This window comes from Oreochromis niloticus, linkage group LG16 (genome assembly GCF_001858045.2).
Source record: "Oreochromis niloticus isolate F11D_XX linkage group LG16, O_niloticus_UMD_NMBU, whole genome shotgun sequence".
Classification (NCBI taxonomy): domain Eukaryota; kingdom Metazoa; phylum Chordata; class Actinopteri; order Cichliformes; family Cichlidae; genus Oreochromis; species Oreochromis niloticus.
Window position 1 is genome coordinate 11,363,288 of NC_031987.2, and position 25,089 is coordinate 11,388,376.

The window sequence follows — 25,089 nt, forward strand, 5'->3', positions numbered from 1 at the left end:
TTCTGGATCATCACAGCACAAAAGGAGCAGCTTGTAGAATCTGTTGCATGATCTGAAGCTCTTCTGAGGCTCTTTCTTTGAGATTTTTCCCCATGTGACAACCTCCATGGTGGACAAATTCTCATTTCAAGAACCATCTTTACACAAGCATTGAATACGTTATCAGTTGGCAATCGCCCCCGCGAACCATTAGTTGCTGGGGGAAGATGTGTATTCCCTGACCAGTTGGCAAGTTGTTCCTGGGGAGAATTAAGGGGTGCTGCAGCAAAAGCCTTTAGATTCCTTTGGTTGTTAGCAGGTATTGGTGTAGTTTGCATGAAAGACACCAGCCTGAGGAATTGCAAGGAGGTTTTTGGTGTAGTACCATATTTGTTGCAGCCAGTTTTAACTAGCAATTGGCAGCAAACTACAACCATAGTTTGCGGGGGGGGGGGGGGGGGTTCTTGTCTCTAGGCCTGTGTCACTAGGGTTTTATGTTTTGTGCATGACAGATTGCAGCATGAAAAAGCAGTTTGGGCATTTTTGTAATTATCTGACTAGCTTTATGGCTCAACTCGACACTCAACCATTGAGTGAATCTTTTATATACAGTCTGTAGACAACTTATTGCAACTACTCACTTTAAGGTTATACTACTTTACGCTCAATACACTTTCTTTCCATCACCACTGGTAAGTTCCCAGTTTTCAAATAGTTTGATGCTTAAAGAAAAACTTTGACATCCATCCAGCTATCCATTTTTCATCCACTTTGTCACATACAAGACCTGAATGCAAAATCTTTTAAGTGGTGAAATAAGGTCAATGAGTCTAAAAATACCCCGAGTGAACCTGCAAACTGTATCAGAGCAAAATGAAGTCAACAAGGATAAGCCATACAAGCATCGATTATTCGTAAAGCAACTTTATTGTTTAATAATAAGCATATTTTGGTACAAGTGGCACCATTTCAGCCTTTATTTATCTCAAACTATACATGAAATGGATCCCCTTTGTAAAATTCAAACCAGATTATCATTGAGCCACCACAAAGTGAGATTACTTCAGGTTGCATGGGCAAATGTGAAGTCCAATTACCTGCATTGTGGAATCCATTGAAACAGAAAAAAATCCTGTGGGCGCCCAACAGTTAAAAGTACATAGAGGCAGCATTTGGAGGAAAAGGCAGGGGAGCAGTGGCTTAAGACTTGTTCAAAAAGGGGGAAAAAAAATTACCAGAGTGGAGCTCATGGAGGGAACAACTGCATTGAAACAGAGCACATGCAAGACAAAAAGGAGGAACAAACATTTAGAAAAAAAAAAAAAAAATAGTCCATGTACATTTATACACACAAAATACACATGAGAATTTATTGACAGATGATAAAGACGCAAGTGCAAAAGTTTACAACATCTGTTCCAAAAGCCTCCACTCCTTTACCAACTCGCTTCTGTTTTTGTGAAAATGTCAGGACAGTGAAAGAATATCTAATTCAAGGCTACTGTGGACAAGTTTCTGTGATGAACGACTTAACCAGCAGCCCTGTGATCGGCGCCTCGTGACTAAAGATTCAGTTTTAGCAGGAATGTAAGTACTGCACAGGGTACACACTGCTCTCATCCAGAGTCTCAGCTGATCTTAACTTAATAACCTACACCAAGCCGTAAAGCTTCATCTTAACATTAAAATGCTACAGCTGTCCGCAGTCTGTGATGATGATCTTCTTTGTGGGAGTGCCTGCCTTTGAGCCCAGCTCTCCCATCTGCTGCACCACATCCATGCCATCCCGAACCCAGCCAAAAGCCACATGTTTGAAGTCCAGGTGTTCGGCTTTCTTCAGGGTTATGAAGAACTGCGAGTTGTTGGTGTCGCGCCCGCGATTTGCCATCGACAGGATGCCCGGGCCTGTGTGCCGGACATCAAAGTTCTCATCCTCAAAATTGTTGCCGTAAATGGACTTGCCTCCTGTGCCGTTATTCTTGGTGATGTCACCACCCTGAAAGACCAATGGAGCACTTGTTAGTGATGTTAGAGATTTGCTCTTGAGAGTTTTCTTTTAAACAACAGGGCTTACTTTCATGGCATCAATAAAATACTTCATACATCAAATTACAGAGCTGTGCTATGATTACAAACAACAACCAGGGTGTATTTTTGTCAACCCAGAGTAAATCCCACTTTGTTGTAATCAAACAAGTTTAACATTCATCTGATCTTGAAAGTCCAAACCCTGATCTTTCCTCACCTGACACATGAAATCTGGTATGATCCTGTGGAAGATGGAGTCCTGCAGCCCAAAGCCTTTCTCACCAGTGCAGAGAGCTCTGAAGTTCTCTGCAGTTTTGGGTACAATATGTGAGAACAGCTCTACAGTGATTGTGCCCAGAGGTTGGCCATCAGCTGCCAGCTTGAGGAACACCTGTGGGTTAGTGTCTCTGGAGTGCTCCTGAATTCTGGACATCTGTGGCGAGCACAGAGACGAGGCATCACCATCAATTTGGCCCATCCGGTTCTGACACTCGCAGAAGGTCTTTTTGAAGGATTCGGCTATTTCAGGGGTTTTGAACTTGGCCGCCAGCTGCTCAATCACACCTTCGCCATCTGGATAAACAAAAAGGGGGCGAGGAGAAAGAGAGCAGGTGAAGAACAATCCACATGTTGCCTAAAGAAATAAACACATGCAAGTGGTTTAAAAATCCAAGATGAATGATTAGTGAGTATTTACAGACAAGTCACACAACGCGGCACAATACAATGTCACATCGATGGTGTATGTGTACCTGAGTAATCAGTGGCAGTCCAGATCAGTGCGTTCGCTGAGGTGTTCATGGGTTTGAGCTCCATCGCCTGCGAGATCTTGTGGTTGGCGCAAACCCGCAGCACCTGTTCTCTTCTCATCAGGATTCGGTAGAAATGTTTGGTTGGGTGGAAGAGGATCTTGATGTCACCGATGCCGCGCTCCTTCCACTGGCCGATATCCCGGTCCCATCGATACAGTTTGGCACGCTCCTTGAACAGGATCTCCTCGTCCTCCTCTCCAGACTTAGTCTCCACCTGAGTGATAAATACAGTTCTGATGTATGAGATTCGGGGTGGCGCTTCTTTTGTGGAAAAGTTTACTAATTGTTCTAAAATGTTAGGGCTAAGCACGAGCACGTACCTCAGGCAGAGATACTATGGGCTCAAAGTGAATGTCCACATTTTTAGGAGCTTCTTCTTCATCACTTCCCTCCTCATCAGCATTGGTTTTAGGCTGAGAGGCCACTGCAGATCCAAACACTGTTGCTCCAGCATTTGCCCATGAGAAATTAGAATCTACATTTTTTTTAAAGAAAAATTAAAATAATTAGCAGTGAAACAAGACAACAGTCCAGATAAACAACTGAAGAAAATGTTTAATGTTAAAGCCAACCTTTTGATCCAAATGCAAATCCATCTGTATTTTTGGCCAACTCAGCAAAAGAAAAGCCAGATGCATTGAAGCCAAAGGTGGAGATGTCTGCAGCCAGAACAACAAAGACATTAAATACTTAAAAGCCTTTTCCACCCCTATATCTGTCAAAGTTAAAAGGTTAATACAGGGATGATGTATTCTCTAAGTTCATAAAGCATATTAGAATCAAGCTGTGTTCAGAGTGATAAATGAAAATATAATAGAGAATTCTGAAAAGATGGCACCATAATTATAACTTTCACAGGGGGAAAAAAAGCCTTTTTAAAATCATATTTTGGGGTAACTCATTTGAATAAGTCTTCATAATAACTCCCCAGAAACATTCTGAGTATAAAAGAAACCATGTATCCCTTCAGCTGAAATTCTGTCTGTGCAAAAATGTATTCAATATTTATCATTCAATCTAGCTCCTCATTTTAACATTTTTTTCAAATTTAAGTTAAAAGTTGGAGTGAAATCCCATAAAGTATGTGGCTGAAGATGGAGTTATGTTTCATTTGAAAACACTCATGCCGTTTTTCACACTTTTTTACCTCGACTTGTTGTAGCAGTCAAAGATGCAGGTTTAGTCTCAGTGTTGGACTCCAGCTCGACACTCTTCTTAGTTGAGAGGTCAATGGGAGAGCTCCTGCTAGGAGTTGCTGTGGTCTGTTTGTCTGCTGTAGATGTGCTGTCGGCAGCCTCTGCTCTGCTGGATGATGGTCCTGATGCTGGCATTTCAGGGGTCACAGCAGGACTGCTGGAGGCTTCGTTAGATTTGTCTAACTGAGCAACCTGATACAAATTTCCAAATTAATACCCATCTTAAGATGCCTCTGAGTATTACTGACAGAGTAAAATAATTTATTTAAAAAAGTTAACATTTGTTTGTTTTTTTAAAACAAAAGTTGAGTTTCCTGCTTGTATAATCTGAATTATCCATGTAAATTCGGAGCCATTACCAGGACTTCATGTACTTTGCGGACTTCTGTCTCAAAGTCCTCAGGCTTATCCTGGTCCGGGTCGCTGTCCGTGGTGCTCAGGCCACAGAAGAAGGTGGGTGGAAGCTGGAGGCTTTTGGCTTTTTTCTCCTCCTCTGGTGTTGGCTTCTTCTCCCACACCACCTGACAGTCTGACTCTGAATGCAGCAAACAGCAAGTTTAGGCTCACATTTATTAAGGTACACAAATTTTGGACTGTATAGCTATAACAGATCGACATAAAAGCCTTTAACATAGTAGCAGAATTAAACCAAACCAATTGTCTTGAGTTGGATATAATAACATGTAACAGGGTTTAGACTACATACCATCACCACATGCTGCAGCCTTTCTCTCAGGAGGATCAGGGTAGAGCTTTCCATTCAAGGCCTTCACCGCTGATTCGTAGTCTTCATCTGAAGTTTAAAACAAATGTTTCCTTTAATTATGTTTGCAAAGAAAATTATAGCGTTTGTTCAGACTTCTACCCATAAAGAATGAAAGATTAAAGGCAATTTTGTATTCTCAGATTTAAAACGACAGAGGCCAGCTTCGCAGGCATTACTGAACCTTGATGTCAAAGGAGACAACTCCCCCCAAAAACAAAAACTAAAACGAACAAACAAAAAGTCCAAGAAGTCCTTTCTTAGCTTTCTGAATGGGACAGTTACTAGTTTGTCTTATAAAAGCAGAAATTACAGTTTCAAATAATAAAATTTAAATAAAAATTCACTCCAAATAACATGTTTTAATTAAGGTTAAAGTTCCACTTTGATATTTATGTCAGGACAGATGTATATCCTTATACAGAAATACCGTGCATCACATTTTTCACTCATTTAAAAGGATGTCAGAGATCCTGTGGAGTTTCACTAACAGCAGCACTATGGAGTCAAATGTTTGACTCGTATAAAGTACACATTAGTGTCACCTATTTCACACTACTCTGCTGACCAGTTGGCAGCTGTACCAAGCCAAGCAGACAAAGAGTAATAAAAGACAGCCGATGCACTCTTTACATGGAGACAACTTGAACATGTTTGGTATAAATGAGTGAATTACCCAACCTTTAGCTGTATCAGGTTGGATATGAATTGTAAATGGACCATTAAATTTTCACAGCTGGTCTTCAAAGCTCCATCCATCTAAACTCCCAGCAACTCGCATGATTTACTGTTGTTAGGTTTTTTGTTTTGTTTTTTTAAAACATTTTTTTTTTGTTTAACAGAAGATGGCAAAATGTTTCTAGGTGCACTACTGCTACCTTCTGGCTCTAATAGCTCATTACATCATATGTGGGAGCGGTGGCATGTTAAAACAAAAACAAAAACAACAACAACAACAACAACAACAACAAGGGAAAAAGGTGTTATAAGGCCAAAAAAACCAATCAGCTTAATGCAGATTCAAATATTCAAAATAAATGATCAATTATTAAAAAGTCATGTACATCTCTTATACCAGCCTTATTTCTCAAAACTGTCAAATAAGGTGACATTTACCAGTGCCAGCAGCACTTCGGGTGTCACATTCATTTTTGCACTGGATACATTTTTTGGGGTTCAAAAGAAAGAAATAAAAACTGAAAAGCTAACAAAAAATGTCTATATAGCATTTCTTACATCGTCTCCTGGGAATGTTAATGATTCACAAATAAGCAGATTTATTTCAGCGAGTCATATGTACAACCACTGATGTCCACTTTAACAAACCCTCGTTCCATATCTTGGGTCTCACCGTCAGTTTGGTCATCACTGATGTAGCCTGGTTCATTCTTGTAGCAGAAGAAGGTGATGGGCAGCTGGAGCTTCCTAGCTAAAGCTGCCTGCTCAGCTGTGGGTTCCCTGACGTACACAATCTCCACCTCCGAGTCCTCATCAGACCTAGCACTGCTTCCCTCTGCCTGAGGGGATCCTATGATAGATGGATATGATAGGAGTAAACAAGTCAGGCTGGGAAAGAACTTTTGGAAGACAGGCCAAAATGTAAAAATTAAAAGCCTTTACAACCACAGGTGTTAATTACACACACACACACACACACCCCCACACAAAATCATGCACAGCAAAACATCATGCATTTGATTTACAACAGTGAGAGACATGTTTTTATAAGCAGAGGATTTCTGCATGGTCTCGTTTACACCACTTACTCTTGGACGAATGGTATCGTAACATTAAACAGCATAAATACCTGAGCTTTAACTCTAATTAGCCTTTGCTGAGGTAAACATCACTGCCAGAAATCAAACCAGATGAGGAATTACATTTCATGCTGTTGCTACAGACCCAGCACTAAAAATGGCACATGTGACGTTTGCACAGTGCATTCCTCTCTAAAGCAACGCCCTTTGCTCTCAGCTCACCTTTCAGAAGACCTTTCTGCTGCTAGTCTAACTCCCCCACACTACAACTGTGGCATCGTTGTACTCTTGAATTTGGTCTCTCTGATATATACAGGACATGAAATGAAGGGCAGTGTAAGACCTTCCATCCAGACTGAAGACTCATGTGAAACAATAACATATATATAAGTGAACATTTGTTTTTTGCCAAGTCAAATCAAAGAACCTACATGTTTCACTTTTGTACAGATTGTGTATAAGAGATGGATGTAGCCACCATGAAGTCACTGACCAGTTTGTAAAGCTTCGAGTTGAGGTCCACACTTCTCTCCAAGTTGAGAAGTGTGGATCTAGCCATGATGCCACCCATTTGTTAGTGAAGTCCCGCTATAAAGCCTTGAGCTGAGGCTTTCATCATCTAGGTGTTTTAAAGCTGAATGCGACAAAACAAGGACTGGATCTGGCTGCAAACCTGAATGCTCACTGGTCAACAATTTGTGGTTGACAACTCTTTAACCGTGATTAACCCTGCTCCAAAATTGACTTAATGTTATAATTAGTATAACCGGATACTAGCAACTGAGCCCATAAAGGCATCAGGATAGTGATTTTCTATTCAACCCCAAATCGTTTTGAAACTCCTGGGCGCCCCCTGGTGGCCAATAAATAGAAATCTGTAATGTTCTGTGTTGAAGTTGCTTTTAAGAAACGTCCATCTTTTATACCGACCCACACAATTTGTACAAATTTCACTGACATTTGGTCACCAAAAGCTGCTGGTCTGTTCCTGTTTTGACACCCCCTAACGTAGACCAATTTCCAGATTGAATATATGAAACATGATGTTCAATGAGGCTAAAAACTAGCGACTGGGATCTTCAAGAAATCCCTTACTGATGCCATAGAGCAAGGGAGTAGTTGTCACTTTCCCCACTGAGGTCTACACAATCTAAATTCTTTCTGTTGCCCCCTGCTGGTCAATCTAAACAATGCCTTGCATTGTTTAGATTAATGTCAGATTGACATTAAAGGCAGTTACATTTTAGCTTCACCCTTTAGACACAGGGGCTACCTCTATCTTTCTCCTACTTTCAGCTAAAATAAACAAAACTGCGAGCCACACTATGAAAATGACACTCATATGAAAAGATTGTTACATTTAATTCCATTTCTAATAAGTGACATTTTTTATGAAGTTTAATTTTTTCCCTTAAATATTTCAGTGCTTTAAACACCATTTCCATGATGATTCAGATGAAGTCAGATTAAATATGTTCTTTTTTGCATTACTTGCGTGCAAAACTGTTTAATCTTGTGACACGGGTGCTACTTAAAGAACTACAATTAAAATTACTGAACAATAAACTGCACCTTCACACACTTGGCATGCAACACATTAGCTTCACTGTTTTGCTTTTTTTTTTCTCCACTCCGTGCATCCAGGTTATTTCTTTGTAGTAGTAAGGGCCAGCCACGTGACAGCTGAGAAGTGTTAACACACACTGCAGTGATTAGAGTACCTGGGGGTTCAAATTGGGTGGTTGATGAGCTGGTCCAAAAAGCCATTGGGTTATCTTTGAAAAGCCTAAAATCCAGCCCTAAAGGATGGTGGGTTGTTGAGTGAAGAGAGACTAATTGTGAGGCTGGTGTCATAATCAGAAAATGCCAGAATTGACTGAAAAATGTGAAATACCACAGCTGTGCAATGACTGATTTGATAACAATGTTATTAACCCTATAGATATGTAAAATATGTGCAGTATAGTCAAAGTTTTTTGTCTCTATAAAATTTCCACTAAATGTGCATGTTTATCTTATGTATGAATAACAAAACAAAATAAATATAAAGGGCAGCATGTCGAAGGAGGAAATACACTTTGTGTTCCAGTTAAAAATGAAAGGTGTGGGCAATGATGAAGCAATGAGATGCAGATGAAATAGGACGATTGGGTAAAAATGAAATGAACTGAAACTGTTGAGATACTCATTCAGAAGTAATGCAAACATAATTCAGACCCCCCTTTTTTCTTCTTACCTTTCTCTGGGATTTTGAATGCAGGAACTTGAAGTGAAGTCCTGGCAGAATAACCAGAGTCGTTGGCTTTCAAACCAGATGCTGTAGATTGCTCAGGTTCAGAATGAGATTTAGGAGTGCCAAAAATCTTCTGGAGGGTATCAGTGCCAAAAACAAACTTTGGGGGAGACACCACAGTCTTTCCGGGATTGACAGGACTCTGTGACGCAGATGCACTTGATCCAGTGTCTGTAGGAAGCTCAGTACATTCCTTAGTCGTCTCTTCAAGAACGGCAATGGCTGCTTTGCCACATACAGCTGGAGTGGTCTTTGCAGATCCTGGTGTTCCACTGTCTTGTGGTGCAACCACTCTAGATGTCACTGGAGTCATGAGTTCTTTTTTTCCCTGAGCATCCTTGGCTTCCTCGAAGACTTGTTTGAATGTATTTGCAGTTTCTTGCAGCTTGAATCTCACAGCCAGCTGCTCAAGCTTGCCCTCTCCTTCCTCAGCAAAGTCCATAGCACTCCAGACCCAGGCCTTCTCTGCACCCTTCATAGGTTCCAGCTTCATGATTGGACTAATCCAGTGGTTGGCACAGATCTTCAGCACCTGATCCCTTCTCATTACCAACCTCGCTCGTTTGTTGTCATAATTCTGCAAGATCTTGAGGTCTCCAATTCCTCTCTCCTTCCACTGTTTTGACTCTTTATCATAGCGATATAGTTTGGCTCTGTGACTGAAGACCACCTGCTCATTTTCCTCTCCTGTAGAAGTCTCCACCAAATCTGGCAAGGGGACCACAGGTTCAAAGTACTGGCCGTCCCGCTCTTCATCCTGGGTGACATCCTGCTCGTCATCAGTACCCACTGAAGCTCTGCTCTGGTTGAGCTTAGCAGGAGACTTTGAGGGGCTGATGCCAGGTTGGAAGCTAAAGCTGAACCCACCAGTAGATTCCCCGAAGCGGAATAGGTTCTTTCTCAGGGGGCTGCTGGCAAGAGGGGAGGCATACACGGACGAGTCAGCCGTGTCATCTAAAGCGTCTTCTCTGAGGTCGTAGTTGTCCCACTCCAAGGTAGGGCCGGTGGTGTCACCTTGGGGCTTGATTACAAGGCTTGAAATGTCACCAGCTGTTGCATTGTCTCCCTGTGTGTCATTGTCTTTTATCTTTGTTTTCTCATCAGTCAAAAATGATTTCAGGTCTTTCAAACCAGACTTCATTTCCTCTGCCTTCTGAATGAGGTGTGCTGTTCTACCTGTGTCAACCAGCTTGTGGGGGGTTTGTAAAGGGATGTCCAAGAGAAGTCTCTGACACTCTTCAAACTTTTCCTTAAACTCATGAGCAAGCTCAGGGCTTTTAAACTTGGCAGCTAACTGTTCGAGTTTAGCATCTCCATCAGAGAAGTCATTGGCCAACCACATCCAGGCTTTGTCTGAGCCTGCCAGGGGTTTAAGGTTCATGGTGGTGGTGATCCAGTGGTTGGCACAAACCTTGAGAACTTGTTCCCTTCTCATCAGCACCCTTAGCCGACCATTTGTAGTGTTTTTCAGGAATTTGAGAACTCCCACACCACGCTCTTTCCATTGACTGGTACCCACATCAAATCTAAACAGTTTGACACGCTGAGAGTAAAGAACCTGTTCATCCTCCTCCCCAGTTACCAGGTCCACTTTCTCAGGCATCTGGATCACTGGTTCAAACTGGATATCATCATTTTCCTCTGTTTTATACATATCATCATCCTCCAGTTCATTTGAGGCTTCTGTCTTGGTGGGGGTTGCTTGGAATGATGTGAACAACTGCTCACCTGCTCCAGAGAAACCTTTGAATTCTGGATCTTTCGTGCCAAACTGAAAGTTTCCTCCAGCAGATTTAGCCAAGTCTGCAAAACTGAACGTATTTGTTTTTCCAGATATTAATGGATTTTGTTCTTCCTCCGTTTGCTCTACTGAGGGTGTAGAAACAGTTTCTTTCTCCTTGTGCTTGTCAGCTATACTTTTGAGCATACTGGAGGCTGACCCAGATTGAGTCTGATTATCATTTGAAGGGGATTCTTTTGGAGGGTCTTGAACACCAAACTTGAAGCCACCAGGCCCAATGGGCATTGAAAAAGAGAAGCTTGACGAACTGATTGTACTAGATCCAGTCTGGGGAGCTTCAAATTTGAAAGAAGCAGGTGAGCTTTTATCTTTGCTCTGACCAAACTGAAAGGTGCCCCCACTTACAAAAGGTATTGTAAATCCAGTTCCAGCAGGCTGACTTGACGAACTCTTTGTTCCAAAGGTAAATTTTGAGGAGGACGATGAGGAACTAGTGCTGCTTGTGCTTTTAGCGTTAGGATTTAGGGTCTGACAGGACACACATTTATCAGCAGAGGCTTCATTTCTCACGAGACAAGTGTCGCAGTCCCATTCTCCATCCTTCTTACCAAATCTAGCTGCTAAAGATGCATTCTCATTTGGAGCTTTGCAGGAAACACATTCAGTAGCTGATGCATCATTTCTGACCAGACAGGCATTGCAATCCCACTGCCCATCTTTCTTTGGAAAATCAGCTTGTGGTCCCGACACCGCTGGAAGATTTGACGCTAATGAAGCCCCCTCTGTTGGCTTAGCAGCAGGGTTTGGACTTCCACAGGATACACATTTACCAGCAGAGGCTTCATTTCTTACTTCACACACATCACAATCCCACTGTCCAGGCTTCTTACTAAACTTGGCAGCAACCCCAGCAGAGTCACTGGACAGAATGGGTTGTGCTGCAGGTGCACCAGCAGCTGGTGCAGCTTGTGCTGCGGCAGCTGTTTTAGCCGAGGGTTTAAGAGCTTTGCAAGAAACACAACTGTCTACATTGGCCTCATTTTTTATAGAGCATGATTCACAGTCCCACTGCCCTGGTTTGCTGGTAAGTACGGCTCCAAAGCCACCAAATGTATTGGAACCAGTGTCTGCAGGTTTTGATGAGCTGAGACCGAATGTGAATGAAGAGGCTACAGAAGATCCAAAACCACCAAATCCAGTAAATGTGGAGCCAGAACTACTTGGTTTTGCTGAATCAGTGCCAAATTTGAATGTAAAAGAACTAGGTTTAACTTCCCCAGCAGCCTGAATATCTGGCTTTGAAGAGGCGTTGGGATTAGGGCTTTGACAGGATACACAACGTACATCTGTGGGTTTATTTCTTACACAGCACACAGAGCATTCCCATTCTCCTTCTTTCAGTGCAAACTGGGCTGCAATCGATTCAGAATCTTTCACGGTTTTTTCTTTCCTTTCCTGTTGATTTGTCTTGTCAGGTGATTTGAGTACAGTCTTCTGGGCTTCCTCAAACTTGGCTTTGAAAAGTGCTGCCTCGTCTACAGTTTTGAAACGGATGGCCAGCTGTTCAGGTTTAGGCTCCTCATCTGCATAATCAATAGCATTCCATACCCAAGATTTATCAGAGCCGGCATTTGGTTTCAGCAGCATATCAGGCGTTATGTAGTGATTTGCACAGATCTTAAGGACCTGTTCCCTTCTCATTAAGAGGCGGACCTTGCCTTTAGTGCTGTGTTTTAAAATTTTAACATTGCCGATGCCCCGTTCCTTCCACTCTTTTGTCTCTGTGTCAAATCGATACAACTTTGCCCTGGTGCAGAAAGTCTCTTCCTCTTCTTCCTCACCCGTTTTCACATCTACCTTATCGGGAAGAGGGACAATAGGTTCAAAGTGAGGCCCATCTTCATCCTCCTCAGCATGAGTACTATCATTGTCACTCTCCACTGCCCGTTCCTGCTCTGCTGTAGGCTTTGACATTCCAAACACTGGCTTGGACATGTCCCCAAATTGAAATGGTTGATCTACCTTCCCAAACAGGCCTCCAGTGGCTGTGCTCTGTGCAGAATCAACAAATGAAAAGCTGGTAACATTTTTGTTTCCAAAGGTGAAGATGCCCGTTTGGGTGGTGGGCTGCTCCTGAGTTTGTGGTTTCTCTGGAACGGTGTCTGTTTTACTGGGAATGTCTGATGTGAGAAGGCCAAGCAAACTTTCACTGTGCTTATTTTGAGAAGCTGAGAATGTAAAATCACCATCATTGGATTTAAAATTGGAGTTGAATTTAAAAGCAGGTGAAGGTGTTGACTGGGCAGTTACACCTGTACCAAAACTAGGCACTCTGGGGACTTCAGCGGGTGCCTGCTGGCTGAAGGAGAGCTTTCCAAAGTCCATGGGCTTTCCCTCAATGTTCTTTGGTTGTTGCACAGGGACTACAGGTGGCTTGGTGAAATAGCCAGGTTCAGGTAAGGTAGGGTTACTGGCTTGTTGGGTAACACTCTGGCCATAATAATCTTCACCATAGGGTGAAAGAAGACTTGTGGCTGGTGATTCAAACCGCAGAGGTGCACCAAAGACTTGTTCTTGAGGAGGGTAGATGCAGGCTGGGGCTGTCTGCAGTGGAGGTGTATGCGTGGGCTGCTGGTAGGCATACATATGCTGCTGAGGTGGCATGCGGTTTACGCCATACATTGGGGTCTGTGTAAAGATAGAATAAAAATTAAACTTAAACTCTGTTTTTTTTAAAGCATTAAAGCTTGTTCAGCATTAAAATGATGATTACCTTGGTGGGGGTTACATTTGCTGCTGTGCGCAAGAGATGCTGAGAGTTGTAAGCTTGTGACTGATTGTAGTACACAGAGGGGCCTGTGGTGGAAACTTAAAAAAAAAGAAAAAAGAAAGAAAGAAAAAAAGACATGCAAAAATGTTTTATGTCACTAAACTGCTTTGGTAAAGATGACCAAGTAAATTAAATCTTGTGTTTAAAGATAAAATTAATCATGTTTCAGATCCGTGTATCACACGGACCTGTTAGGGGGGCTCCGTGATAGGACTGAACCGGGGTAAATGGTTCCTGCAGGCCCTCCGCCCCGTAAGTCTCGCCATACATTTTATGGTGAGGAGAAACTGTAGAGCCTGATGAGTTGTGTCTTAGATCATGAACCTCATTCTGTAAAACAGGAGCATCATATGAACTCACTCAATCTGAAATGTGTTGATTTAATCCAAACTGAAAGTAACACAACAAGTAACAGTGATCACTGTTTAAAAACAAGGGACAAACTACACAATGTTACAAAATATTATCTTAAAAATGAATTCTGACCTTAAGGGCTTCTACTTGCTGACACAACATCTGAAGGAGACTCTTCTGGTCCTCCACCCAATGAGGTTGTGTTTTGGGAGAAATCTAAACAAAGGATGTGAATGAATTATAAAGGGTAATTGATTTTTGTGTTTGACTAAAAACACAAAAACTGAGTCATTTAAATAAATAACAATATGGACCTACCAGTCTTTTTGAAGGAGAAACAATGCTTTTGTTTGGAGAGGGAGTGGAGAACTTAATGTGGGATATGGTTGCACTAGTTTCGCCGAGATGAACAGGGCTGGAGTGGGCTGGTCCTCTTAGGCCCCCCTCTTCCTTCTCATCCTCTTCATCCATGATCTCCCCGTTCTCCCCCAGCTGCTGGTTCACATCATTTAGGAGGTCCACAACTTCCTCCATAGAGACAGGCAGCTGGGAGAGAAAAAGTTTAGACTTTAATTTCACAGTGCTTCTACTTTAGCAAAGAACCCCAAAACAAATAAAAACAAAATAAAGTGTCACAAGTTAAACATCAGTTGTACAAATTTATAGTTTTTGTTTTTTTGATTCTTCAAAATTGGGACTTACCTTTTCAATGTCATCTGCATTGGCACTGTAGATCTTTGACAGGTTTGCCCTGAACTTTCTCAAGAACATCATGCACCTGTCTTGAGTCTCCTCAACACCATTGCTAGCCTCTTCTGACAGCCGCTGATAGATCTACCAAAAAAAAAAAAAAAAAAAAAAAAATCACTATACATTCTATAATAATAAAATATAACATCTCTACAAGTGTTAGAACCACTAACTTAAAAAACAGTGGACTGTATGAGGTTTAATAGTCAATATTATTTGAAAATCTGTTTTTTAAATTTATTGTTTTTAAGAGATAGACTTGGACACAAATATGTGTCTTAAAAAAAACAACAACAAAAAACAAAAACCATAGTACCCAAGCGCTTTTTGTGGTGTGAACATTAAATCCAGGTATATATTTTGTTATGCTTACTTGAGCTAAATGCCAGATGGAAGACATGTTATTGATGCTTTCCAAGGTAGAAATGGCCTCCTCTGTTTTCCCTTCAATGTCAAGAAGAACTGCATATGCTATCCTTGCTTCCTCTTCATAACCTTTCACAGAAGAAATCTGAAAAGAACACAAAACAAATTTATGAACCAAAGTGGTACATCTTGGTTCTCTCACACTGCAAATCCTTCAATATAAAAATAACTTCTATTAATGTGAGGAGATAAAATTTGCTATGGTTAGTTTTCGTGGGATTTATACAGACCCAATGAGGTGAAGTGCTGACCTGAAATCCTTCACTGAAACTCACACAAACCTTTCTGACCCTTTTGACCTGACACTTCTGGATTAAATGCAAATGAAAGCATTTCACTGCAATATGTCACCACAGCAAGATAATCAAACAAAGAAGTAAACTCAAACTGATTTTCAGGTATAGCTGAAAGTGTCAAGGTCTTTAGGGACTAAACCTGAGGCTAAACATGACAACTCTACTTGGATGCAAAAAGAAATGAGAACTATGAGAATGATTAACCTGAATATCTTTGGAGGGAAAGTGTATAAAGAGAGGGTCAAGAGGTTCTGGTATACTGCGTCTGTTTTTGATCTTCTCCAGCAGTGGAAGGGCAACTTTCCAGTAGTGGACACTTCGGCCAATGTACTCCTTCTGGTCATAGTAGGAGTTCACTCCATCCCCCTGGTTATTAAACAAACAAACAAACAAAAAACAAACAAACACACACAGAAATTGAGTCTGGCACATGAGCAGAATGGTACACAGAAGCCTTTTGTCACAACTCATTTCTTAGTGGTTTTAAATCCAGCAGACACGCAGCCAAAGAAGTGGCACATGTGGCTGTTTGGACATCTTGCACTTAATTCTGTTTAGCAGCTGCAAACTGAGTGACAGAAAGGAGCAGGTGTGAAAGCTGAGAAAGCTCCGAGTTACCTACATGCTTTTAACTGTCAGTGCAGCTTGTGACTGTAGATGACTGCTGTCTTTTTAAAGCATATGGACTTACTTACTAATAAAGTAAGTATTAAATAAAGGAAGTTGATGACATTCATGCAGCACAGTCAGAATATGCTGGCTTTCCCATTATAAGCTACAATACAAGGGGTACAAAGGTACAAGGGACTAAGATGAAGATTTGTAAATGCATTATTTTATAAAAAAGCATTCAAAAAGAGATACATTAGAATTTTAATCACTTTATCATCTGGCAACTCACTGAGTTTAAGCAAACAGTGTATGCATCTGTGTGTGTTTCTGTACCGTCTGGCTAAGACACTGAGCCCAGTGGATGACCAGCGCTGGTTGAAGCCCATGTTTTTCTCCAGCTCTCAATGTGCTTAGCCCATGCTGCACAATCATTCGTAGCTTTCCTGACACACCAAGTCTGCAAAGCAAAAGGCCACACATCAAAAACACTGAATATATGAACATAGCCAAAAATGGGACTATAAATTAACTGCAGTTAAATGTTAATGTACTGTTTTGATAGGTTCATGTCATTGAAATGAAATGAGGTTTTAAAAAAAAAATTATTTTTAGATGAGTTTAGCCCTGTTAAGTATAGTTTTCTAAGATTTAAAACAGACTACAGATAATGACCACTGACTTAAACCATTTTGGGAAAATATTGAGAAAGAAAAAATGGCTAAATCCATCAAAAAACAATTTGAAAACCAGAATAGAGAGTTGTTATGCAATTATATAAATCACAGAGCTAAACATACAGGAACAAGACAACACTAATTTGAAACAAACTAGACTCAAATTGGGAGAGATCCTCAAAATAGTGTTTAAATCAGTTTAAGTAAACACAAAATAACCAATCATATCCCTTTTGCTTATGCCATAGTTCTGGATGTTTTTCCATTTGGCTCTCGACAGCACTAGTACTCACACTGCTCGCTTGTGAATGAGGCTGTAGAGGGCATCCCACCACTCCCTCTGTCTGTCAGTGGTCAAGAGGCGGAGGAGAGGAAGAGGGAGGCAACGAGGCTCAAAGAGCTGTTGTTGGTGTGACTGATTGACTCCAGCGTTGATCTTCGCTATCTCCTGAAGCTGACAGTGGCTACAGAACACCACACCATATAGAAACACCTTGATGGAGCAAACGAGAGAAAAAAAAAACTTTAATACTGAAAGAAACACAAGAACAAAACTGTGTTTATAAATTAAAAGCAGTGCTCTTAGCCTGTCGAAGTTTCATTTTACTTCATTGTGCCTCCTAAGACTTTTACACAGAATGCTGTAAGTAAAGTGCCAACATAAGTTCATGAAAATGAACCAAAACGCAAAAGAAAAACTCCAGAAGTCCAAGATCCAGATTTTCTCAGAAGGAAAACCTTTTATCTATTCATACATTTTTCTGTGTTTTAGCCAGGAGGAAGTTTACAGAGTATGTTATGACCAGTACATGCAGAGCAGCAGCAGCACCACCTTACCTCTAGGTCCAGCAGGCAGATTGACTCTGGTGCATTGGTATCTAGTTTAGAGGTTTCCAGCGTAAGCCGAGGAAAGAGCTGCTGTAGCCATTCCCGCAGCGGTGGTCTTTGGTCCAGAAGGTTCCACTGGAGTCCCAACCAGCTCAGATGTTGCAACTGACCACTGTGGAGCAAGATGGAGCCTAAAGAGAAAGCAGCAAAATTATTATACTACTCACTACTAAATGCTACCAAATTCATTAACTTTAGGGGAAAACAAACCAACAGGACTGATCTTTAGTATTCAGGTAGCTAACTGGTTCGTACCAGTGTCCCATTTGGCCAGCTGAGAGAGCTCTGGAGCCATAGCAGTAAGGGAATGAATGTCATCATTGGCGATAAAAGACAATCCAGCAGAGGCCTGCGGACCCCGCAGGAGGTCAAACAGGGAGTCCTGACCACTCCGGTTCCCAATAGCCTCCACAACCTACCAAGAGAAAAAAATAAATACATAAATAAAACACTGACACACTAAGATAAGAACACCTCAGTGATAATCATGTGAAATCACATATACATTATCCATATAATACCATGCACAGAAAAAAAACAAGGTCAGACCTCTCTGATCAAGGCAGATGAATCTGTGCTCAGATTGAACAACATGTGGCCGGCCTGGCTCTGTCGGTCATTTGCCAGCAGCTCCAGAAGCTGTGGGGCTGTCTGATCTCTTTTGGTCACTTTTGGCTTTGGTCTGGGGACCTGGAGGAAAAACAAACCACGACTAGGTCCTGAACAAGTTCATGGCAATGTTAAGTCTTTCACCCTTTGCAAGTCAGGCAAAAAAAAAAGTAAGAGGCACTGCACAGTTGCACGATGGTACAACTACTGGAATAAATTTAAAGTGACATAAGGTAAAGTGACGTAACGATGATATAAGTAATTAATGAATCTGGTCATTTGGTGTGTCACTACCTGATATGCCAGTAGGTAGCAAAGTGCAGCCAGGTCACGAACAGCCCTCCAGGTTTGTTGACGATCCTGAACCAGCTTAAGCAGCAGCGTGCCTGCATGCAGGTAGAGGTGCCCTCTCATCTCCACAAACACCTCAAGGAGCTCGTCCGCACTGCGGCCTGCAATGCTGCTCAGTGCCTGCATAGCTTGGTCAAACCTACAAGCACAATGCAGATGAACAGTTTACAAAAAAGTTGGAATGCTAAAAACACAACTAACAACAACAACGTTAGCCTTTGTTGAAACAGCTGCAACAATTTGCCTTTTTGACATGTAAAGAGTCAAAGCATGAGACTTATTTGCTTCTCTTTCCTGTAGATCGAGGTGCAAACAACGCCTAACACAGCTACAAAACAACCTGTTACACCTAAACAGACTGAACTTTTACTAAAGACCAGAACTAAATGTGATTCAATTACATTTTATGAGGTTGGCAAGGTTTTCTGATATCAGTAATGTTTGAGAAAAAAAAAATCTGAATGTTAACTTTTCCATATAACTTTGTTTTTTTGTTTTTTTTAAACTTTAATACAATGTCACCCAGTACACGGGAGAAATTAGGTTTTGGTGAAAAAACAAAGCTTCTGATATTATTCCAGTTCTCTTAAATTCATGCGTACAAGTTTTACAATCCAGCACCAGACTTACTCTCTAAGTGCATCTAGACTTGGCTGCACGCTGCTTTCAGATAGTGTGATTCTCAGCAGGCTGCAGTGGGCCAACAACAGCTCTCTCTGAATACGTCGACTCATCTTCTCATTGTTCAAGATGCTGGGCTGAGCCAGGTACTCCTGAAACAAAGGTTATCCATTCTTTAGAAAGGTTTATGCACTTATAAGGGGAAGGGATAGCTCAGTAGGTAGAGTGGTGGCCCCATGATCGGAAGGTCGGGGGTTCGATTCCCCTGAACAGCTACCCTGAGGTACCCCTGAGCAAGGTAGTACCGTCCCTACTGCTCCCCGGGCGCCCAAAGGCTGACCACTGCTTCACTGAGTGAATGGGTTAAATGCAGAGAGGAATTTCCCCACGGGGATCAATAAAGTACACTTTCTTTCTTTCTTTCTTTATAAAGGTGGGAGGATAAGTATAATAAAGGACCAAAATAGAAGTACTTGAAGCATACTGGTCCCGCCTATTGAGGTAAACTTTAATTTAGCAGGACAGTAGTGCAAAGTCCATACTAACCTGCAGTGTGCGCACCACCTCAGTGTACCAGTCCAGACTGTTGCGCAGCATGGCTCTTTTCTCAGCAGCCAGGCAGTGTTTAACAGCCTCTTCCAGCCGGCCATCCTGACGGAACAGCTGAACCAACTTCACGTTCACGTGGGCGTCAGCCGGCCGCGCTGCCAGCTCGGTCTGAAGGAGGTCAAACAACCGGTTCCAACCCTGCTGACCCTGACGACTCAACAGGCGCTCCTAAAAGCAGCAGCACCGATGAACAGAAGACATTCAGTGTGGCATTCTTTCCACTTTTAATGAAGCTGTACCCTCTTCTTGGACTGTTTTTGTAAACCTAAATGACATTAAAACTCCCACTCATGAAAACTGGAAATTTTAATTTAGGAATAATTAGCAAAGTGATGGACAGAGCAGGCTGTGAACTAGACAACTGTTTATTAAACAACCCAAAATAGTGGGATTAAATGACTTCACAGCTGACAAAGACAATGTTTAGTGGACGTTACTGGAGCTAAAGAAGAAAGGAGGAGCTTTACCTTAAGGTTGAAAACCGCCGGGTTTCCTGGTAGCAACTTTGCAGCTTTCTCCACCCAAAACTCTGCCCTGCTGTCACACTCCTGCTTACTGACAAGCAGCTCTGCAACCTTCAGCACCAGGTCTTTCTGGGCTGGGTTCAAATCCACCGACCGCTGCAATAAAAGCGAAAAACATTGAGTCTGAAGCTGAACATATGCATCAAAAGCTCTGCCAGTTTTTTCTCTCTCCCTGCTTTACACTAAGGAATTAAAAACTCATCACCTCCTCTTCTTTGTTACATTGTGCTGATTATTAATTTCTTTATTACAGCAGCAACTGGAGCCGTTTACGTCCAAGAAACAGGTTGCACTACAGTCAGCCAACTGTGCATAAAAAACCCTGTGTTTTAACAGAGACCAGTGGGCCGTTTTCACCTCCCACAGGTGGAGAGAGCACAGCTTGAGTGCATTTAAAAAGATTGGAAGTGTACACCAATTATATAGCTGATAGTGTTTTGATGAGTCTCAGCACTGACTCTGAATCACTTTGTTTCAGCTCATTAACTGAGAACCAGCTTCATTACAGTACACATCAGTTTTAGTGTTCAGGTGCGAATGAATCAGTAAAAAAAACTCCCTCAAGGTGAGTTTAATGTTCTTAAAAGTTACTGCTACAAGAAGGGAGAGCAAATAAATCACAGTTTATTTTTCTCAATTTTCTGTCATCATTCATCTTCTAGATTTGATGCTATAGCAATAAAACCTAACAGTGCCTTTGGGAAGCTGATTATTGATTCCCGAATGTCAGAGAGAGCTTGGTGATTCATCTTTTAAAAAGTAAAACAACAAAGAGCATTTAGCATTCAGTTTGATAGACTACCTAGTGCATTAAAAAAAAAAAAAAAAGAATCACACACCAAAAGGCAGATAGAAATCACATCTAAAGCCTTGTTGTTTGCTGTGGGAAATGACCCATAGTAACAAAGAGGATACTTATTTTTAACTATTATTTTTCTATATTCATTCATCACAACTAAGCAAATTTATTCAAAGTGCATGTGGGTAATTTCCCTTTCGTGTCCAGGTAAATATACCAGTTTGGTTGGTCCATTTAAATTGGTGTGAGCATGAATCAGCAATTGCACAGACAGCACTTACAGAGCAGTTTTTAAACCCCCACACACATTATACACTTATGTACATAGACAATTGGAGGAATTTTAGGTCAATCATCTTTCTGATTTCTCAAACAAAAAGAAGCTGAATCTGAAAATCAAAGATTGCAACTGACAGCAAATACAGGGTTTGTGGAAGCTGTTCATCATTTTGTCCTTTAAACAATGTTTCCTCATTTCATACCTGAATCTTATGATTTCTTGAACCACATTCTGACTCACTTTTAAGGGAAAAATGCTTCCACTGAGATGTTCTTTTTACCTTGTAACATCCAACTGCTCTGTTGATGTCTCCCTCTCTCTCGTAGAGCTGTCCAAGGAACTTATGTGCTTTGGGATCCCTCTCCTGGACCTTGAGATAGTCTGACACATGCCTAGGAAAAGCATGAAAGACAGGAATTACAAACAATATAGCAACACACAAGCATTGGGTCAAACAATGGAGAGGCTCACATGCTTACCTTTTTGCAAGATCATATTCCTTTGCTTCAAAGTACAATTTAGCAAATAAAAACCCTTTGACTGGCTTCTGTGGAGAGAAAAAAAAAATATGTGGACCAGCATGAGGAAATGGATTCATCTTGTTATGATAGTGAGAAGATGCAATTACACATGTCCTGCAGAGTTATCTGGCTTAGTGGGATTTAAATACTTACCAGTACTCAGTACCTGCTTAGTAACTGTACCACAACCCAAAGGCCCATTTTTAGCCATAAAAAAAAAAAATCCTGCATATGGACCTGCCAATGCCTAGTTAAATCACAGCCGTCTATAATGGTTCAAGTAGATTGTTAACTGGGAATACATCAGAATAATGAAAGATATTTTTGTTCATTATCCAGTTTTGATCAAGTGATCAGCTCAAAAAAAACAACAACAACAACAAAAAAACCCCCAAAACATCTTTTATCCTGAGGAATTAACTAAATCGTAGTTTTGGGAAATTATTCCTCCCAGAGGCTAGTTAGTAACATATTAGCCATCCGGATTACAGCATTACCCATTGTCAGATTTACTGCTAGCTTCTCCTACCCACCACACTACAACTATTATCACTGACTTTTTCAGTGTCAGGTGAACAACGTAGAATAAGTTGATAGCAGGTAGTGCTCTTCTGGCTATTCCACAGACCCATTTAAAATACAAAGAGGGATCACGCTTTCCAAACCTTAGCGTCAAAACAGTTTACCTCCCCCTCTATGCACTATTGACTCTTTGGCTTCTTTAAAAAAAAAAAAAAAAAAAAAAAGAAGAAGAAGAAGAAGAAGAAAAAAAACAGCTGAAAACTCATCTATTTAGACAGGCATTTGGGTAATGCTCTTGTGCAATATGTTGTTTTTATTTGATATATTTTTAAATTCCCTGTAAAGCACTTTTTAAAACTAGATTCCTGTCTTAAAAAGTCCTATGTAAATAAATATTTCCTTACAAATCACACCAACATTTAATTTCTGTATGTTTGTTTAGGAATGATTTAACTGATGATAATACAGGTTTAAGCTCTGAACAGCATGACACCCAATCTTGTGATTTAATTCTTTAGGTAAATGTCTCCAGACTACACACATTACTGTACACAACAAAATGCACAAGGAGGCATTCCACAGGTATATGTGTAGAAGTGTGAATCTATTGTCAAACAAAACTACATTTTTGGCTCTACTGGTGCAACCCTACACATATAATTGGGCTAGACTGTTAATCTTACAATACCAAGGTTTCTCCTGACTCAAAACACACCTCTGGGAGGGTGACTGTGCATGCAAGTACAACTGCTCCACAAATAATTAAGACAGAGTCTGTGTTGCCTTACTTTTTCTATACATATTTCTGTACATTGTTACCTGTATATATACGAACCTCGTTTGCTTATGTATATAGGACCACTTTGTGTCTTCCTTTTATATTCCCCTTGGTCTAAGAGCTGTAACACCCAAATTTATCATCCGTGGAATATTAAAGGTTTATTCTATTCTAGAGGTCTGTGCATTTTTATTAATTACTTTTGATCACTAGCGACACAAAGTGTATTCTAAGCTTGAGTACATTAAACTACACACCACATCAATGAAAAACCACAATCCTGATGACTTTACTTTGATGTAAGACCAAAACATCGTTGGAATTACGCAAAAACAAAACCCTGACTAGGGTAAAGCAACTTGAGAGCATGGTTAGGACCGTTGACCACATAGCACCACATTTACTCAAGTAATTGACTGATCGACTATCATATTATGCTGCCATGTTGTAGATATGTATAAGCAATTAAACCAACATCTTCAGCTGCAACATTAAAAGGATATCTACAAAACAAATTTTCATGATCTCATAATAACACTAACATATATTTCTGCATCATTTGTCCTTTCAGTATACTTTCGAGCTAATCGCTATCAGTTAAGCATCTTTCAGACTGTTGAGCAATGCTACTTTTCACATAATACCTCTGGTACAGATAAGCCTGAATTCTGATGCATTCAAGTTTTTCTTACATTGTATTTATTTCTCATTAAATATTCTGATTTTCTGTGGGTGTAACTGTTTCCCCCCTGACATCCGATCCAAATAAATAATAATTAAAAAGAACAAAAGCAAATCAAGAAACCTTGGAACTCTGCCTGATTAACAGACAAGTCTGTTTGCAATTAAACTAAAACCACCAGTTTTTGAACAGAGTTAGGGTTGCTGCTCCTGATACGATCAAGCAACGAGCATTTTTAATTGTTGTCTGAACTGAAACCTAGCTTTTCCAGAGAAATGAAACTTGCACAACCTATCCAACTAGCTTTGTCTCGCTATCGTGGCTAACTAGCATAGCTGATTAGCTGGCGCTGTTCAAGGGATCCCATGCCGCGCATTTTCCCGAGTATAAAGGGGAGGACACGACGGGGCGTCATCACGCCGGCCGGTTAGCTACAGTCTTTAAGACTATCTGGGGGACGGGGGTTACACAGAGAACGACATATGAGTCAACCGAAATACCGTCATCGTAGTTAAAAAAGCAACGAGTGTTCATTGAACATGTGTACAGGTTGTACCTCATACCGGCTGATGTGACATGATGGCAGCAGCATGCTAACATTAGCCTCGGCGGGCTTAACTTACCTCTTTGAGTGAGGGAGAGGAACTCTGTACTGAGGAAACGTAACAGTCCACGTCAGCCTTACTTCGTCGCATAGCTTCCAAGGTCAGGGGCTTCTACAGCGGCTGAATGTGAGACATAGAAAACCAGAAATTCACTAAATATCTAAAACAAAACTGACGGTAACATCAGCTCGCCTGACGTTAACTCCCCATGATGATATTGCGCAGTCTCAATGCCGTCAAATGGCAGCTGTCACGTGACTTCTTAACCAATGAGAACAAGAATTCAGTTTAACGCAGACTGACGCATTTCAGTTTGAAGGGTTCTGTTACAAATACCTGAAAATCCTAATTTCTCCAACAATTAAGCCTTAATCCTTCATTTGATAAATATTTTGTTACATAAATTAAATATCTTTAAACCCTGTATATGTGTAACCAATAGTATTGACTTAAACAAATCATGCTATATCATGCCCAGTTTTATAGGCTGATATCTTTGCAAATTTTTCCATGTCTGTTTCTGTTGATAAGCTTCAGTCAAGGAGTTTTTTTAAAAAACATTTTTTAGTCAGCGGTTTATTCCAAAGTGTTCTCATCAAAACCTCTGCACACCTGAATGAGTAACAGTTGTCAGAGGGAAAGCTGTGCTATGCAATGCCCATTTGAACTTTATCAGCTACACAGACATTCATCATCTATTATGAACTGAGCATCAGAATGGAGAAATGATTTGGGTGATTTTGCATGTGACGTGGTTGTTGGTGCCAGATGGAGTCGACGAGTATGATT

At 41.0% G+C, this 25,089-nt stretch overlaps 1 protein-coding gene across 3 annotated transcripts; it reads right to left on the reverse strand.

Annotated features, from left to right (window-relative positions):
* Positions 1 to 885: 885 nt before the first annotated feature.
* On the reverse strand, positions 886 to 24,542 carry ranbp2 (RAN binding protein 2). Of its 3 annotated transcripts, none has more exons than XM_005451982.4 (30): positions 24,319 to 24,542; positions 21,672 to 21,739; positions 21,473 to 21,584; positions 20,057 to 20,209; positions 19,527 to 19,757; positions 18,990 to 19,132; positions 18,303 to 18,498; positions 17,949 to 18,089; positions 17,655 to 17,814; positions 17,349 to 17,530; positions 16,805 to 17,004; positions 16,171 to 16,294; positions 15,430 to 15,591; positions 14,877 to 15,014; positions 14,456 to 14,587; positions 14,072 to 14,299; positions 13,886 to 13,969; positions 13,588 to 13,729; positions 13,343 to 13,425; positions 8,772 to 13,257; positions 8,257 to 8,334; positions 6,130 to 6,306; positions 4,722 to 4,808; positions 4,375 to 4,550; positions 3,967 to 4,207; positions 3,392 to 3,478; positions 3,140 to 3,294; positions 2,760 to 3,033; positions 2,225 to 2,580; positions 886 to 1,975 (listed from the first exon to the last, which is right to left on the reverse strand). In XM_005451982.4, the coding sequence occupies exons 1-30, from the start codon at positions 24,388 to 24,390 to the stop codon at positions 1,670 to 1,672; spliced, it is 9,174 nt and encodes a 3,057-aa protein (XP_005452039.1). In that variant the 5' UTR covers positions 24,391 to 24,542; the 3' UTR covers positions 886 to 1,669. The 3 variants fall into 3 exon arrangements, with proteins under 3 accessions (XP_005452039.1, XP_005452038.1, XP_005452041.1); XM_005451981.3 differs by having other exon boundaries at positions 13,343 to 13,437; positions 24,319 to 24,541; XM_005451984.3 differs by lacking the exon at positions 8,257 to 8,334 and having other exon boundaries at positions 13,343 to 13,437; positions 24,319 to 24,541.
* Positions 24,543 to 25,089: the final 547 nt, after the last annotated feature.